The sequence below is a fragment of the Pithys albifrons genome, chromosome 2 (genome assembly GCF_047495875.1).
Source record: "Pithys albifrons albifrons isolate INPA30051 chromosome 2, PitAlb_v1, whole genome shotgun sequence".
Taxonomy (NCBI): Eukaryota; Metazoa; Chordata; class Aves; order Passeriformes; family Thamnophilidae; genus Pithys; species Pithys albifrons.
In genome coordinates this window covers 102,413,578-102,429,184 of record NC_092459.1, presented here as the reverse complement: position 1 = coordinate 102,429,184, position 15,607 = coordinate 102,413,578, and the positions used below count along the sequence as shown (strand labels likewise).

At 41.9% G+C, this 15,607-nt stretch overlaps 1 protein-coding gene across 3 annotated transcripts in view; it reads right to left on the bottom strand.

Moving 5' to 3' along the window:
* Positions 1–15,223, bottom strand: part of STON1 (stonin 1) — a 44,529-nt gene extending 29,306 nt beyond the window's left edge. For 2 of the 3 annotated variants that reach the window (XM_071580389.1, XM_071580369.1), the window contains exons 1-2: positions 15,138–15,223; positions 1,922–3,888 (exon numbers count right to left, since the gene is read on the bottom strand). In XM_071580389.1, the coding sequence (XP_071436490.1) occupies positions 1,922–3,839 (1,918 nt within the window). In that variant the 5' untranslated portion in view covers positions 3,840–3,888; positions 15,138–15,223. The remainder of the gene's footprint in view (positions 1–1,921; positions 3,889–15,137) is intronic. The other variant, XM_071580379.1, reaches the window with a different exon arrangement.
* Between the last annotated feature and the right edge of the window lie 384 nt (positions 15,224–15,607).

Genomic DNA, 15,607 nt, shown 5'->3' with positions numbered 1-15,607 from the left:
ATTAGTTCTGGCGTGGCTCTCTGCCTTGTGTCACCACGTCTGCTGATGCTGCATCTCCTCCGCCCTCCTGCTGCGCACCCATTGCTTGGCAGACACCACCATCTCCTCTAAGCCGAGCAGAGAAACCCAGGATGTAAAAGGGAGGGCTCAGCCAGTTCAGGAGGAGCCATATGGCATTAGCCACAGGTCCAAGCGAACCACAGCTTCCTCTAAAGCAAAAGAAGGGAAAAAACAGAGATGGCATTAACACAATGTTGTTTCTGACTCTGACCACAGCAGGGTTTGTGCTGTTCCTCTCATAGAGTGCACCAATGAAAGAGAAAGGCACAATCATTGGAGCCTTGAGACCTCATTACCTGAGCAAGTCCCAGTCCACATGCAAAGGGGACCAGTATTTCCATGCAAGACCATTAGTAAACATTCTAGCTCTCATCTGTTTGTTGTAGAATGGTTATAAATGCTGTTCTAATACCACAAGCAATTTAGTTCATATATAGGCTCAGGCTAATGCTCCTGTGTCACTTTTTCTGTCAATCTGTTACTTCTGTCACTGAAATATCAATCTTTATTCAAATATCAAACTGTAAAAAACCTAAAATAAAGTCATAATTACTTAAACAAGTGGACAGATTAACGATAACTTAAAATTAGTTAAAAATGAGGGGGGGAAATTCTTGAGAATTTTTTTGCCTTTACTCTTCTTTTATGTTGTTGTTGTTGTTGTTGTTATTGTTTTTTTAATAGTTTTGAATGTTAACTCTTACCTGCAGACATATCTAGCTTCAGAACCTGGGAGTTAATATGTCTACTTATTACTAGCATGCCTGAAACCAGGACTTAAAAACATGAAATCTTTTCTGGACATTTTAAAGAGGTAGTTAGGATAATACAAGACTAGGAAAATCCAGTAACACACATTTACTCCCTTTTTAAAAGTACAGACATTACAAATACTTTAGGCAAAATGCTTTAACAGGTGCCCTTGTCTTACACAGACTCCCAAAGCCTCAAGTACACATAATGTATATTCAAGCAAAGGATCAAATGCCTTCAGTCTACAGAACTTGAAGCAGGATACTGTATTCCTCAAGAATTTTAATGCCTTTATAAAAGTAGTATGCCTTTAAAAAAGTACTGATAACGTGACTAAAAACTGGAATTTGAAAACCAAATAGTTATGTTTTTCTTCTCCAGAAAGTCTATTTTTTTCTGGCAAATTAACTACTTTCATGTGTGCAACTATAAATGCAGCTGTTTTTAGTGCTGCAAGTTTTCAGTGAGGTACCACCACCAGAAAGAAATGAGAATAAAGTGGGAGGCATTTTTTGTCAGTGCAGTTAATGTCATGGATGTACAATCTCAATGCACAAACCCATGAAAGAGGTAATAGATATCAGCCTTTGCAAAAGCACAGTCACCTTCCTATTGGAAATTTGACCAGAGTACCTTCTAGTTACGTATTATGCCTCCCGTCTCTCAAATGATGCTGGAAAACCAAGACCCAATAGTGGCAATACCACCTTTTCTATTAACTGTGAGATAGTGGGTGGACAAATCATTTTACCAAAAAACTTTTGCTTCCCATCCCACCCATTGCCTAGCTGGTATAGAGAAAGAATAAACTCTTCCCTCTGTCTCTTACTGCAGACTTGAGGTTTACTCAGAATGATGAGATACACTTCCGTGCTGCACAGTTAAAATGACTGAAAATAATACATCTGCCTCCATCAAATACATTAGGAAAATATCCTTAAAAAAATAAATAAGGCTATATTCTCTTTTTTCTAAAAGATTACTCCAGCTTCTACCAATAGCATCACACAGGTAAGAGCCCAAACCACAGTAGCTGATGGAGGTATACAAGCACAAAAACAGTGAAGACACACACCCAAGCCCATCACTTTACAGCACAAATATTTACTTGAATTTTTATCCGGAAGCCTGTCAATCTTCCACACCACAGCCCTGTAGGCGCTCTCGTATTTTGCTGTTCCAACTGAGACTTGTATTACAGGATCAGATTCAACCTCGTGTAAAGCACCAAGGCACGCTCTCCTATTCATTTTTGCTTTTAGGGACTTCTGCCTTTGGAGGTTCATGGTCCAAAGGGCTTTGATCCACTGTGTGGGAACAGGAAAGCGTATCATAATGTTTTCACAGGGTAAACGTGTTGGGTTCAGAGCAGTTGAAGACATGTTTATAAATGCCTGAAGTTCAATGTATGCCCCCTGAACCACTACCGCAGCCTTCACGGAAAAGGGAAGGTCTTGCCCATTATACCGTGTCCTGAAACGCATCAGCTCCAGCCTACAGGCATCCAGGGGTGTAAACTTAATTATCCGTGACTGCTCGAATTCCTGCACTTTGACACAGTTATGGAAGTGATAATCAAGAATATCGATCCATTTTTTCTCCTCCTCCTCCTTGTCAAAGTAACGCTCATCCCTCTTCTGGAGCTCTAGGTCATTCAGGGTTAGAAAACAGTCAGCACCTCCATTCACAAAACAGAGGCAGTAAATGTGGGTGATGACAGCACTTTCTACAAGTTTTCCTTCTGCCTTAGTGACTTTCCCCCAAAAGTTATCCACTATTTCCAGAGTAATTTCTTGCTCTTCATAATTCCTCTTTTGTCTAGAAACAGTAGGAAGTTTCATAAGCTCTTCCTCAACTGTTACTAGGAAATCAGTGAAGTCATTATAATCTGTGGTGCCCAGCTTCAACATCTGCTCAATCTCTGGCTCATGGATCACTTCTACTTTGGGATGATATTTCCTTTTCTCTGTGTATGATATGCACTCGATCTTCACGGTATGGATTTTTCCCGAGACATTGTAGCTCTCTAATTTGGGTTCAGATAGCTTACAGTGTGGCTGCAGCTGGAATTCCTTGAAAGGTTTTTCCAGGCCCTTTTCATAGTACATCTGCAATATGCCTCCAGCTAGGACGCTCAGGTAAATAGGGCCCCATTGCCGAGATGACATCATGTTCTTCTTTTCAGGAATCCTCAGCATGAATGGCCACCCATCTGCTCTGCGGCTCCTGAAGAGGCTCCGTGGGATAGTGGGGGACAGCCTGTGCCATGCCTGAGTGCTGGAGATGGGTGGGGTTTCTGCAGTGTCACAGCTATCAGCTTGCAGGTGTTCAAGCCTCTCGCAGATGTAACTGAAGGAGCCCTGGTTAAGGCTTTTCTGATCATGACAAGATTCTTTGTCTTTAGGATGACAAGTGCTTCTGTCGAACATTCTGTCCTTCCTGTGCATGGTAACATTAGCTGGTGACATGCTGAGTGAGCATCCTTCCTTCCAAAAAGGACTGGAAAAAGCACAGTCACTCTGGATGTATGGGAAGCGCCCTGGAGCTAACTCCTCACAGTTCCCTGATGAGTTAGGGCTTTCTTCATCTGCTGACTCTGGGACCAAAGCCTTAACTGGATGGTCATTAGGTGAGGTGTTCAAAGGAAGGTTGCTTGGTTTCTGCAAGGCTAGGGATGAGCAAATTCCCGGTGATGGAAGGTTAACATTTGATGGCCATTCAGGGATGGGATAAAGCATGTGAATCCCAGACTTTGGGATGCATGGGTTTCCTGGGTAGTCTCTGGTAGGTGTAGTAAGTGGAGAGTTGCTGGGGGGTCCAGGACTTAGGTAGAAATCAACTACAGGAGATGAGAGTGGAGTGCTGCCTGTAGAAGACGACCTACTTGAAGACTCATGCACACTAGACAGATTGAGTTTAAGGCCATTTGCTTTACAACTACTCTGATTATCAAGTGATTTCTGAGGTGACTGGAAGAGTGGTTCATCATCGAAAGTGACCCAATTTGCTGGATTTGTGGAACACATCTTGAAGGAGAAACTTGAGGCACTTGCACACACATCACCTGCAAACCATCTATGAAGAAAAAAGAAACATGAGTAGAAATAAATTCTCTTGAAAGACAAAACAAACCTAACTCTTAGAAAATTCAAATCACACAAAGCACAGATTTGCAAGCAGTTCACAAATCCAGTGTACTTTGTATTCTACATGTATAACCTAAAATAGCTGTGCAGAAACAGATAAACTGCCCACAAATCCCTCCTGCTCTCCCATGTTGGGAATCAAAGTGTTGTAAGCTCTATGAGCAGTTCAGAGCATCTGATGTACGCAGCCTCGCAATCAGAGAGCAGAAAGCCCCACAGTGGTACAGGACTGCTTGCATAATGCTTTTAGCTTAATACTACACAGCATAATACTATACAGCTTACATGCAGTTTGGAATATGGACAGGGACTTTTCACACTAGGCATCTGCTCCAGGTAAGGTTTCCCCTCCTTCCTCTCATCAAACAAAACAGCATTTTACTAAGAATGGTGCAACCGTTCCAAAAAAAAATCAGGAGGGGTGAGAAGGGATTGGGTTTTTCAGTTGAAAGCTGTAGCAACTCAGGGCTGATGGCAAAGATACACATTCTACTGCCACAAAGTTAAAACCAGCCCATCTACATTACACACGCAATGAGCGGCCAGTTCCTGGGTCTCTCCCAGGCAGGTGTTCTTCTTCTGCAATGGACACAGGCAAACAGAGCAGTTGCATGAGCATCCCCAGGTGAGAAGCAGCAGGAGTGTGTTGTGGCCACCAGAACTGGCCTGGGACTCATCAACCACTCCATGCTGCCATCTGAGGTGCCTTCTGGCAGGAACAGCATGGGTGGACTGGTACCAGATGCCTTCCAGACCTGGGCAGGAATCTCTTTACATCAGTTCCTTCAACCCAGACTCAGTATCAGAGACTGGACATGTTAGAAAGAAGGGTGGAGAAGCATTAAACTTATAAATAAGAAACTAGTCCAAAGAATGAATGATACATTCTTGCTGAAGGGTGGACTACAAGCACCCACCCCAGATAAAACACTGGTGAAACACAAGTCAAGGCCAAGTAACAATATACATATCTGCTAAGCACTGAATTGGCTGGTGGCCTGGAAAAGAGACAGGTCTTTAAACCAATTAATAAACTACACTTCATCAAAGTGTCTTTGGTAAAGGACTCAGCTGGATGTCCTCTGAGCAGGACTGCAACCAGTAAATAATTAATCTTGCCTTTTTGGTTTTAAATCATGTGCTGAAATTTAAATGTGTTCACTGTTTCCTTATGCGGAATGTAGTCTCCAAAGGTTTTCCTCCCCACTGCTCCTGACTGATGAAGGAGCAGCCAATAAATTGCTAATGCCTGAGGAGGAGCAGTGTACATACAATGAAGCACCATGGGGCACTTATAAACATCGCTCATTTGATAAAAAGTTATTCTTGTTATGTCAGAACACATTCACATTTGCCTGAAAGCACAAAGAAGGCAAAGTTCATATAGACAAAAACCACCTGCACATGTATTATTCCATTAATTAAGGTCAGCTAACGATGACTTAAAGCTATTCCCCTTCATGCACAGACAACTGCAGTTAGGCTGCTTATTAACCGCACAGTACTACAGCATTGCAATCATGTAACCATAAAAGCCATTCTTTATCTGTAACATTTAGAGAGCAGTTCATTTCTAGGCATGCCACAGTTCAGCCAAGTGAAATCTTACATAATAAGTCACTATTTTTATCATTTCTCCATTCTTTCTTGGCCAGTTTATAGAGGTTAAGAAAGTGCCATAACCATGGCACAGCCCACTCACTGCAGCTGAGCAATGACAGCTTGCAATGGAGGAGGACTCTGGTCCTTCATTACTTTTTGAACTCTCGACCTTTTTGTTCAGAAAAATATTTGCACTATGCTAGTTATTTTATAAGCACTCTCCACTTACAGAGAGAGAGAAAAGGAGCAAACAAGTTACAAATTATTATCATAGCTCAGACACACACAAGGACCAGTGTATCCTTCACTCACACAATACTTGATCAAAATAAAGTGAAGCAATGGAAAGAAAAATCATAGCTATTTGTTCTTGGACTTGGTCATTTTTCCCTCTCATTACACACTCTTCTCCTTCTCTCCCTCAGTTGCCACCATGCCTCCTTCAGTAGTATATATTGATCATTTCCAGGCTGAGAAATTTCAAAGTTTTCAGCCCTTGCTTCATCTTAACAAGTCTCTTTTGTTAACAGCAGCTTATGTGATGATAACTCGGGGAGTGGATTTTTTTTGTAACAGCCAGGACTGTGGGATAGCCTGGTACACAGAGCATAAGGAAACAGCCTCAAAGGCTGCCATTAAAAACTCCTCTGGCATTTACAAGAGATAAGTGACCACCAGCAAGAAAAAAAACCACACTGTGGATGGGAGAGAGGGCCTTTCTCTCCGGAGGGGCTCTGGCATGATGCCAGGATACCATGCAAAGCTCGGCGGAAATGACAGCAAACTCGGCAGCCCAACGAGGCACAGCCCTTCAGTGGAACCACTGCCACGCTCAGCAGGAAAATCACACAGCACCGAGATGCACCAGTGAAACAGAGATCATAAAATGGGTATGTAAGTATACAGAAATGTTGTTTACAATAAAGAACACACTTTGCAGCATGTTCTCCTTTCTTGTTAGAAACGAAGCTTTTCAGTGTCCTCTATTATTTCCAGATGGTTGGCGGTTTTTTTCCACAATGTCTGTTACTATTCAGTTTTTTAAATGTGATGTTACAGATTAGTTGTCAGGCTTTTTTCCTGTTGCAAAACAAAGAGATGCTTGAAATCCACCTGCCAAATATTTAACTTCAGTCAGTGTGTGTCAGTAAAGAAAACCTCTTTCATGGATGGAGCTCTCCTCTGCAGTCACAATACTCTCAGTGTACCTGTTGGAGGCTGAAGCTTTCCGCTTTTGTTACTGTCTCAGATACATGTGAGTTTTTTAAAGAAAAAAAGGTGCTCTGATAGCAAAAACACACAGGCAAGAAGTGTTGAAATTGATAGTGGTTCCCCAGTTGTTGCTCACTGATCTCCAAAACTGACTACTAGGAATGAAGGAAAAAAGTCCAAACGGATTTTTACAAGCTGTTTGTATAGTGCCATGCTAAGAAAAGAAAACACACTCTCTCATGTGTTATGGGCAGCACCATTCATATAGTATTATAAAAAATATAAAATCAGTCTTACGCTACTTTATATCACTTGTTCTGTGATGGTTTTACATCTGCGCAACACATTAAAGTAATGCTTTCAAGTCCTATTTTGTCCTAAACTGTGCTCCAAATTCCTTCTTATAAATTGGGATAGTCTTCCTTGAAGTTGCAGTACATTTGGGCTTCAGGATGGTTATGTTTTTCCTCCAGAAGGCAAAGGTCCCTCAAGGGACCCACATAAATGTAACCCCAATGCTTTCAGTAGCAGGAAAATTATACAAGATGCCACTGATCTCCATTAATATATATGTTATGTGGCCCATAACATTTAAATTACAAGCATGTGTGGTATCTCCTTCAGATTTGTGACAGGAAATACCATTTTTACAATATTGAAACTGCCAATAAAAGCTGGCTGAAATAAAGTTGATCCTAAATGCATTAATTCCAGTGACCCCAAAAGTTGTGACTCATCTCAATTGATCTTTTGCTGAAAATAATCTTTCCATTTATCAGATTAATGCACTCCCTCAGCATTTAATGAACAGTAGTTGGAGCTTAATTTCTTCATTTTAATACCTCAAGGACAGAAGGAAAAGAAACCCTATGCTATTATTGAGAGATTTCACAAGCTATAGCTATTACTGGGTTCTTTGTTGCTTCAGAAATCCCAGATCAAATTAGCAACAAAAATACTCAACTTTTGTGCCTTGCTGGGGCTGTACTGTTACCTCTGCCTACAATGAGCACTAATAATAACTTCCTACTCACTCCGTGGTTCAATTCAAGATGTTGATTTTGGTACTTTTAATCCAGATACACCTCAGTCCTCAGCAAGCGGAGGATGCTGACTTGCCATCAGCAATGTCCCCATCACCCTGATGGTGCAGCCTCACATCACCTCCTTCTCTGCAGGGAAACAGCAGCATCTGAACCTGCACAGTGCATGATTGAACCCCCTGTGCATCTCATTCCCAGGGTCTTTCCTAGCATTTGGCACCAGTCAAAACCCTCAAGCAAGTCCCTTCTAATTTAAATGCAAAAGTCCTCTTTTAAAATACTGGAAGAGCATGGGGTCAACTAATGGGGAATTGCAGGGAAACACTTCCCTTCTGTGAAGCATAAAGCAAGTAAACACAGTGTTTAATAGACAGTACTCATGTTCCCAAACACACAGAAAGGGATAATTGTATAAATATATTCCTTACGGCCTCTCTAGCTCCAGAGGCCATCAGGGATTCAAAACTATTAAGCCATACATCTTCTAAACAAATTCTCTTTGCAACACCTGAGCACGGTGCGATTTGCACCGTGGGGTTTTATTAGGCAAACATCAGCCTCATAAATTGCTTCAAGCTCAAAAAAACCTCCAGATTTATCTACAAACACTGTGACAAAACAGTTAAATAAACCCTTCAAAACAAGCTGAGCTCTTCTCATGAGCTATGCTGCAGATAATGCCTGGTCATTTTATTTCCACCATTTCAGAAAAACTATGGACCTCATACAACACTACATGTCAATTGTATTTCCAGGAACAAGGTCGTCTGTTGCATACAAGCTATATAGAAATTTAGTGCAAAAGTGCATACTGTGCAGGCTGTGGTGAAGCTGTCCCATAACAATACCATATGAGGTTTGTTACCATTTCTTGAACAAATACATAGACAATTCTTCAAGCATTTTGCCACAAAGTGTAGTAATCTTGAAAGGAAGTGCAAATTCTCTGTGGTTTAAGCAATAAAGCACATATGGTACATAAAATACCTTAAACATTTCTAAGCCCTTGTGATAACCAAGTATAATATGGCAGATTTATCTCTATTTTACAGCCATATTCTTTGTATTGCCGTTTTGGTTACTACTTAACTCCGCAAAAAAACTTGAAGCACAGCTTCTACATAAAATACTGCTTGATTTATGATGCTTTGCCTCAGATTTTATTTTGATACTACATAAGGCCACACTTTTATTTAACTCTGTTCCACCTCTCCTAGACACACAAAAAACTTTCTCCAACATAAAACTCTGAAATAAACATCAGCAAAAGGCACAACTGATGGGAAATAGGAATTTCTTGGCTTTCACTTGTATTTGGGATATATACATGGATTAAGCCTCCCATTACATTACTCACTTTTTAAAAAGGAACTGGTGTAATAGTCAAAAATATACAACAACTTCAAAGTGCAATGTGACCATATATTTACATTGCTTGCTCTCTGGGGCATAGGCACAGCTGGGAGAAGTTTGGAGCTCACAGCTAATCTGTTTAATTTGGAATTCCTTCCTCTTGGCCCTGAGAGCTGGAGGAATTAAAGCTTTCAGCTTTTGACAGCGCACACGTCCCCAGAGCAAAGCCAGGCGTAGCTCTTGCAAACACCTCTCACTATTGCTGGTTCCTGCCCGAAGTCAGAGGGGAGGTTACAAAAAAAGTGGTTGGTACATGCACACACAAGCTTAAGAATATTAACATTTTTAAGGACATCAACACAAACGTCACAGTATGTTCCCAACTGGAGACCACATTGATTTTCCTTTATAGGTAAAGGGTATGGCAGAGGCTGAAACCATCTGTAGTGAGGATGATGTCACACTGTCTGGGACTTGGGGGACTCCCCACAAGAAAAAGTACAGACAGCTACAGCACTGACACTCACTGCATACCGGGAGAGCATCGAGCATCCAGCCTGGGCGGGATGCTACACACAGGCACTGGACCACAGAGGCCTGAAGAAATGCCAACTCCTCTGTCTCTGAGTCACATCTCATGCTTTAAGGGCTATAAGCAGATACAAGATTCACACGGGAGGGGAAGGGGGAACTTACAGGAAGCTCTCAAATGAAAAATGAAAGAAAAGCAGCCAGATTCACATCTCTGCTAATTCTTCAAGTCTGCTCAGCTGTGGCTGAAGTGGGTCTTCCCCAAAGAAGTACCTCTTCTTGCTCAAAGCAGGAGGAGGTTAGATGGTGAAGACCTTCCAGTTTATATGAAAATTTAGCATAGCTACTCAGAGCAATTCTCATCTTTCCCATGAATAATCACCCAAACCTCAGCTGCTATGCACTGTAAACAAACTCCTTTTCATGTCCAGATCCATTCTAGGAGACCTTCCCTAACACTCAGATGTGAAGTCATTCCAAAGCTGCCTCAAAAAGACAACAAAACACGATGCATGACTGGTCTTGTGTGTAACACCATCCAATTCAACCACTCTTCCCAGACACAGAAAGCTCCGATTCCCACACCCTCCCTCACCCCACTCCAGCGGCCACACCACCACGGGTGAGTCAAATCAGCTTTGTCCTTCAGTATTTTCTCAGTGAGGAACAGAAATCAAGGCAGGAAAGCCTAGAGATAACATTTTACTGCAAGTGTCCATATGACTTTATGGAGACAAGACAAAGATATTTTCTACAGGAACCAAGAAATTTTTAAAAACCATGGCAACACAGTCACCTGGGATCTGCACTGCCATTCCTCTCAATGGTTTTTTTGCAGAGCTTGTTATCAGGAACATAACTTTGAGAATGGGATAAGATGAACTAACTAGAATAAACTAAAAATAAAAAAAAAAACACATAAATGAAATAAACTAAAATAGATATATAATTTAGTTATTATTGGGAAAGATCCCATAACGGTGACCAGAAGCCGCCATCCTTGGAAGTCACTCAAGATCTTCTCCATCAGTGCACACAGCCAGGCATTGAGTTGCAAAAAACAACAGCAGTTCTCTTACCCTGCAGGCTTCTCTCTCTCCTGAGGAGAACTATAAGTTTACTTGTGGCAGTTCCCATACTACTTGCTGTGACTTAACCCATATGTAAACACATTACAAAACACATGAGTCAGTGAATGAGACAGCATGGAGAGGTCAATCAAAGCCAATCTCCACCTATGAAACACTCAAAGATCCCAGGCTTGCAATGAGCACTTTCGAACATAAAAAAGTTTTCCCAATTTACTGCTAGATGTAACTATTTTGTTTCAGGAAGATGCAATCACATCTTACATCACACCACCAAATCTGGGTAATTCTGGAACATAAGAGCCTGATACAGGTACACTTCTAGCCTGTTTGGAATTTTTTTCAATACAACCAAAGTGACAAAACCCACACTTATCTCTGGTATATTATTATGTCTAACGCCAAGAACAGCAAACACCAGTACTCGACACAAGTCAAAGCATCTTTCTTGGGTACATCAGTTCTAAGTTCAGTTCCTCCAGATGACACGCTTATCTGGGATGTCCAGCATTTTCCTGTTTATAGGGCGGGTTTCCTATCTCAGAAGGTGACAGACTGTTTCAGGTTTAAGTAACACATGTGCAGTAGTGATTCTGTGCCTCTTTGCATTTCAGGCTGGTAATGGAGAAGGCAAGACAGGGTGTACCCATGCTCATGCCCCATTTTGCTGGCAAACGGGATGGTCAGGAAAACCCTCAAGAGGACACACACTGCTATCAAAGTCAGTAGGAACATTTTTACTAGCTCAAATGAGAACAAGATTAAATCCTAAGAACCACAAAATGGTTCTCTATGTTTTACTCTACACCTTTAACAGAAGAAAACTCACTTTTCCTAGAAGAAATAACAAAGAGCCTGATCAAATCAATATTAAGTACTCTGGTTTTTACCTCTTCCTTTCCGGATATCGAAGACACATAACATCTATGAAGATGTGATTGCAAGGTGTTACACAAGATGTGATTGCATCTTCTGAAAACAAAATATCTTCAAGTAACTGTGTATTGGTAAAACTTTCCTCCTTTTTATTGTGTTAGAAAGTGCTCATTGCAAGACTGTGATCCTTAAATGTTTTTTAGCTGGAGATTGGCTTTTGATTGACTACCCTGTGCTACTGCACTTAATTTCTTCCTATTATCTAGTTAGACAAGATATTTAAATAATTTTAAATTCACTTCACTGTACACATGCATGTTTCTCTCATGTATACAACACATCCCTCCATGGGGCCTTTCTTCTTCCCACAAGTGAACCCCACCAATTAGAAGATGGATAGGGAAAAGACAGAGGTAGGTGGTTGAGCTGTGGGGAGCAGTGTGGGTGCACCCCTGAAAGGTGCTTCTGTTCCCACTGCCATTCAGTTTACTGGGCCAGCCCTGCTTTATCCTCTCTGAATCACACTCCTCTTCGGCATCACCATAGTGACTGCATAACTTACACTCTGGAGGCAGATTTCGAAGAGCCAGGGGACAATTACAGTAGAGTCTCATGTAAATGGTTTATTGACACGAGCTGACATTTTACTGTATGGACAGTTTGTTGGGTTATTATAATAACTAAAAAAAATAAAAGGAAAACAAAGCCAACAAATCTTCAGTATAGTGCTCTGGCCTGGAAGAGACAGGAAAATGAATCTATTTTTATTTATAGTACTTCTGCAGGTCACTAAGTTAATGGAATGTTACTGCATCTACTGAAGCAATTTTTAACTGTGTTTAGGAAACATGTTATTATTAGGAACACACGCACATCCCACAAAAGTGCTCTGGTCACAGCAGTTCTGCAGAGGGCTCTGGCAAGTAGTTTAACTTCCCAAACCTCTCCCCTCCCCCTGAGCAGAGCCAGAGATTTATAATGGGCTACCAAACAGCCGAACTGCAGTTATGGGTGGCTGTCCCACTTCTGTAATATAAACAGACCTTTTTTTTTTTTTTTTTAGGATTAAGCAGCCCTCTGGATTAGAAAAAAAAAGCCAAACTGAAAAAAAAAAGAAAAAGAAAAAGCCCAAGTGCTTTGGCACACAGATCACATATCAAAATACTAAACTGTCTATGGTTAGAAACAAATTTAGACCTGGTCCTCTACTAGTGTTTGCAGTGTCCAAGGGAAGGGATGGATGAAAATCCACACAGAATACATGACACAGAAGTACACTTAAAAATCCTTGCCACTAATTTCAGAGTGAATAATAAAAGGTAGCGAAGCTAACAGAAATACTCTATTTAGCACATTGACTAAACAATACATAATGTTCTCTTTTTAATTTATTTTTGATTCAGAGTCAGTTTTTATATCTACATTTAAAACTACCCCTTGCTTTACTGCACAACACACAAGTGCTAATACCTTCCTGGAGACTAACCCATGATCCAAGATTTGCAGAGTTCTCTAAATATGAAAAGGACTCCCAGACAGCTATCAGTAACATTTTCTGACAGATCAATTCTCTCCTCCACTGTGGGATACTCCCCTTCTCCCTGCCTTAAGGCATTATAGGAATACTAACACTAACAAGAAGTAGTGTTCCAGCTGAATCCTTGTTTATTTGGATAGAGCTATTTTTTAATAGCAACTGATGACAGTCATGTCAGAAAGTATAATTCATAATGCAGACACTAAAAAAAGCCTCATTTGGGTTCCCCTCCAGAAGTCTTTTAAGACAGACTCGTGGGTAGCCTGGATTTCTGAAGCAAAAGACATCAGCTCATATTTATAAGAATCAAAACCATAAGAAACGGAGTGGTAGAGGGATCTTGTTTACCAAAACAAAAAATACTCATTAGGGAAAAGGAAAACAATCAAACATGAGCACAAAAGCAAGGACCTCGTCCCTGCCTTTGGGCGGGTTTTCCCAGTGGTGTGATTTACAGCTCCAACATCAGTTAAGTATAATCTCTGGCCACACTCCCTGTTGTACAAACTACCACTGCTAGTCAGAGCACAGCACTAAGTTGTCCTCAACACATACATATAGTCAAGAAAGCAGCTAATCTTTCCTCCCAACATTTTTCCCTGTGGGTGCTTCCAGCGCACAAAACCAGGCAACATATAGTTGTCTTTACCTACCACTTTTTCTTCTTTTACAGATATAGAAGAGTCTCGGTCCGCAGACAGGGAAAAGTCAGTTAACAGCAAAATGAACAGTTTATATTTAAGAGCCTCAGGCTGCAAAACTTCTGTTCCCTCCTCCCTAGACAGTCATTACCACTCTCCCAAAAAAAGCTAAATCCTGTTTGCAGAGAAATCTCTCAGGGTTTCTAGTCCACTCCACCTCACAGAAAAAAACACTGAGAAAGCATAGAATTGTGTAACTTAACTTTTGCTTGGCTCCATAAAATACCTCAGTCAGCAGTTTTCTCAGCATACCTATTTGCTCCAAGTATCAGAACATCTACAGCTTTAAACAAAAACTTCACTGCAAAGCCTCCCTTCAGTGAGTGCTTACCTACAGCCAGAAAGTGAACACTTTCTCTACTTTTTCTTATCTACAGTACACTTGAGACACCATCTCTGGGGTTTGCACTAAGGGTATATACGGTAAGTGCAGTCTAATCATTTCAGCCCCATGCAGCACATCATTCTGCATCCGCCTCAGTTGTTTTCCCAAAGCCGCCTGCCCCAGCTGGATTTACGGGAGAGATTTCTGCTGCAAGGATTTCAAACACCGCCAGCCTACGTGCATAGTTTAACATCATCAGCTGAACCACTAGGAAATATGAGAAAGGCTCCAGGAATTCAATTCACTTCGAGTATTAAATAAAAAACACTCCTCGATTGCCCCAAACTCCTCCTTAACAAGGCAAAAGTCGTGGGAAGGCGATTCAGCAGGATGCCCGGACCCAAACCCTACCGAGTTCCGCTGGGATTCAAAGCGACAGGCAAAGCCATCCCCCTTTCGCCACTTCCACTTTAAATAAGAAAAGGAAAAGGGGAATGGAAAGGGGAAAGAGGAAAGGAAGGAAAAAAATAAGAAAAGAAGAAGAAAAGAAAAGAAAAGAAAAGAAAAGAAAAGAAAAGAAAAGAAAAGAAAAGAAAAGAAAAGAAAAGAAAAGAAAAGAAAAGAAAAGAAAAGAAAAAAAAGAAAAGAACAGAGGAAAGAAACGGAAACAAGAGGAAAGAAAAGAACAAGAAGCCAAATATTTTTGTTCTTTGTATCATGTTCTTAAACCAAAACAAAGCAGCCCCATCCACCGGCCCGTTTCAAGCCAGAACTTCGAGACTGCGCCGCAACTCCCGGGAAAATTCCACTTCGGACGGAGCCCCTCCGGGCCCGGGAGCAGCGGCCCCCACGCAGAGCCCCCCGGCCCTCTCTGTGCCCGCTCCCCACATGATCCGTGCCCGTTCCGTACCCGCTCCTCACATGTTCCGAGCCCGCTCCGTGCCCGCTCCGTGCCCGCCCCGGTCACCGCCGCCGGCAGAGGCAGCGGCGGCAGCACCGGCCGGGCGGGGGCGGTGGCAGGACAAGCTCCGCCCGGCCGCATCTCAGTGGGAGCAACCCCCAGCACGGAGCGCAAGCTGCTGAAAGGCAGGAGACTCCGAGGTGAATGAGCGCTGTCAAAGTTCCTCTGGGGACAGGAGTTCCTCCAAAGACATATAGCACAAGGCTTGGAAAATGTCCTAATAACCAAGAGGATAATACAGTTGTATTATCTTAAGTAACAAAAGGTCGTTCTTATCCGGCGCCCTGTGCATCTCTCAGCTACACCTACCAGAGGTACCATGCCGGAACACTGCTTCTAAAAGGACAGGACACGCAGGTAGAATGGGTAGGATGAAGAGGGTGAAAATGCCTAGAAAACCCTTCAGAGAGTTCCCAGGG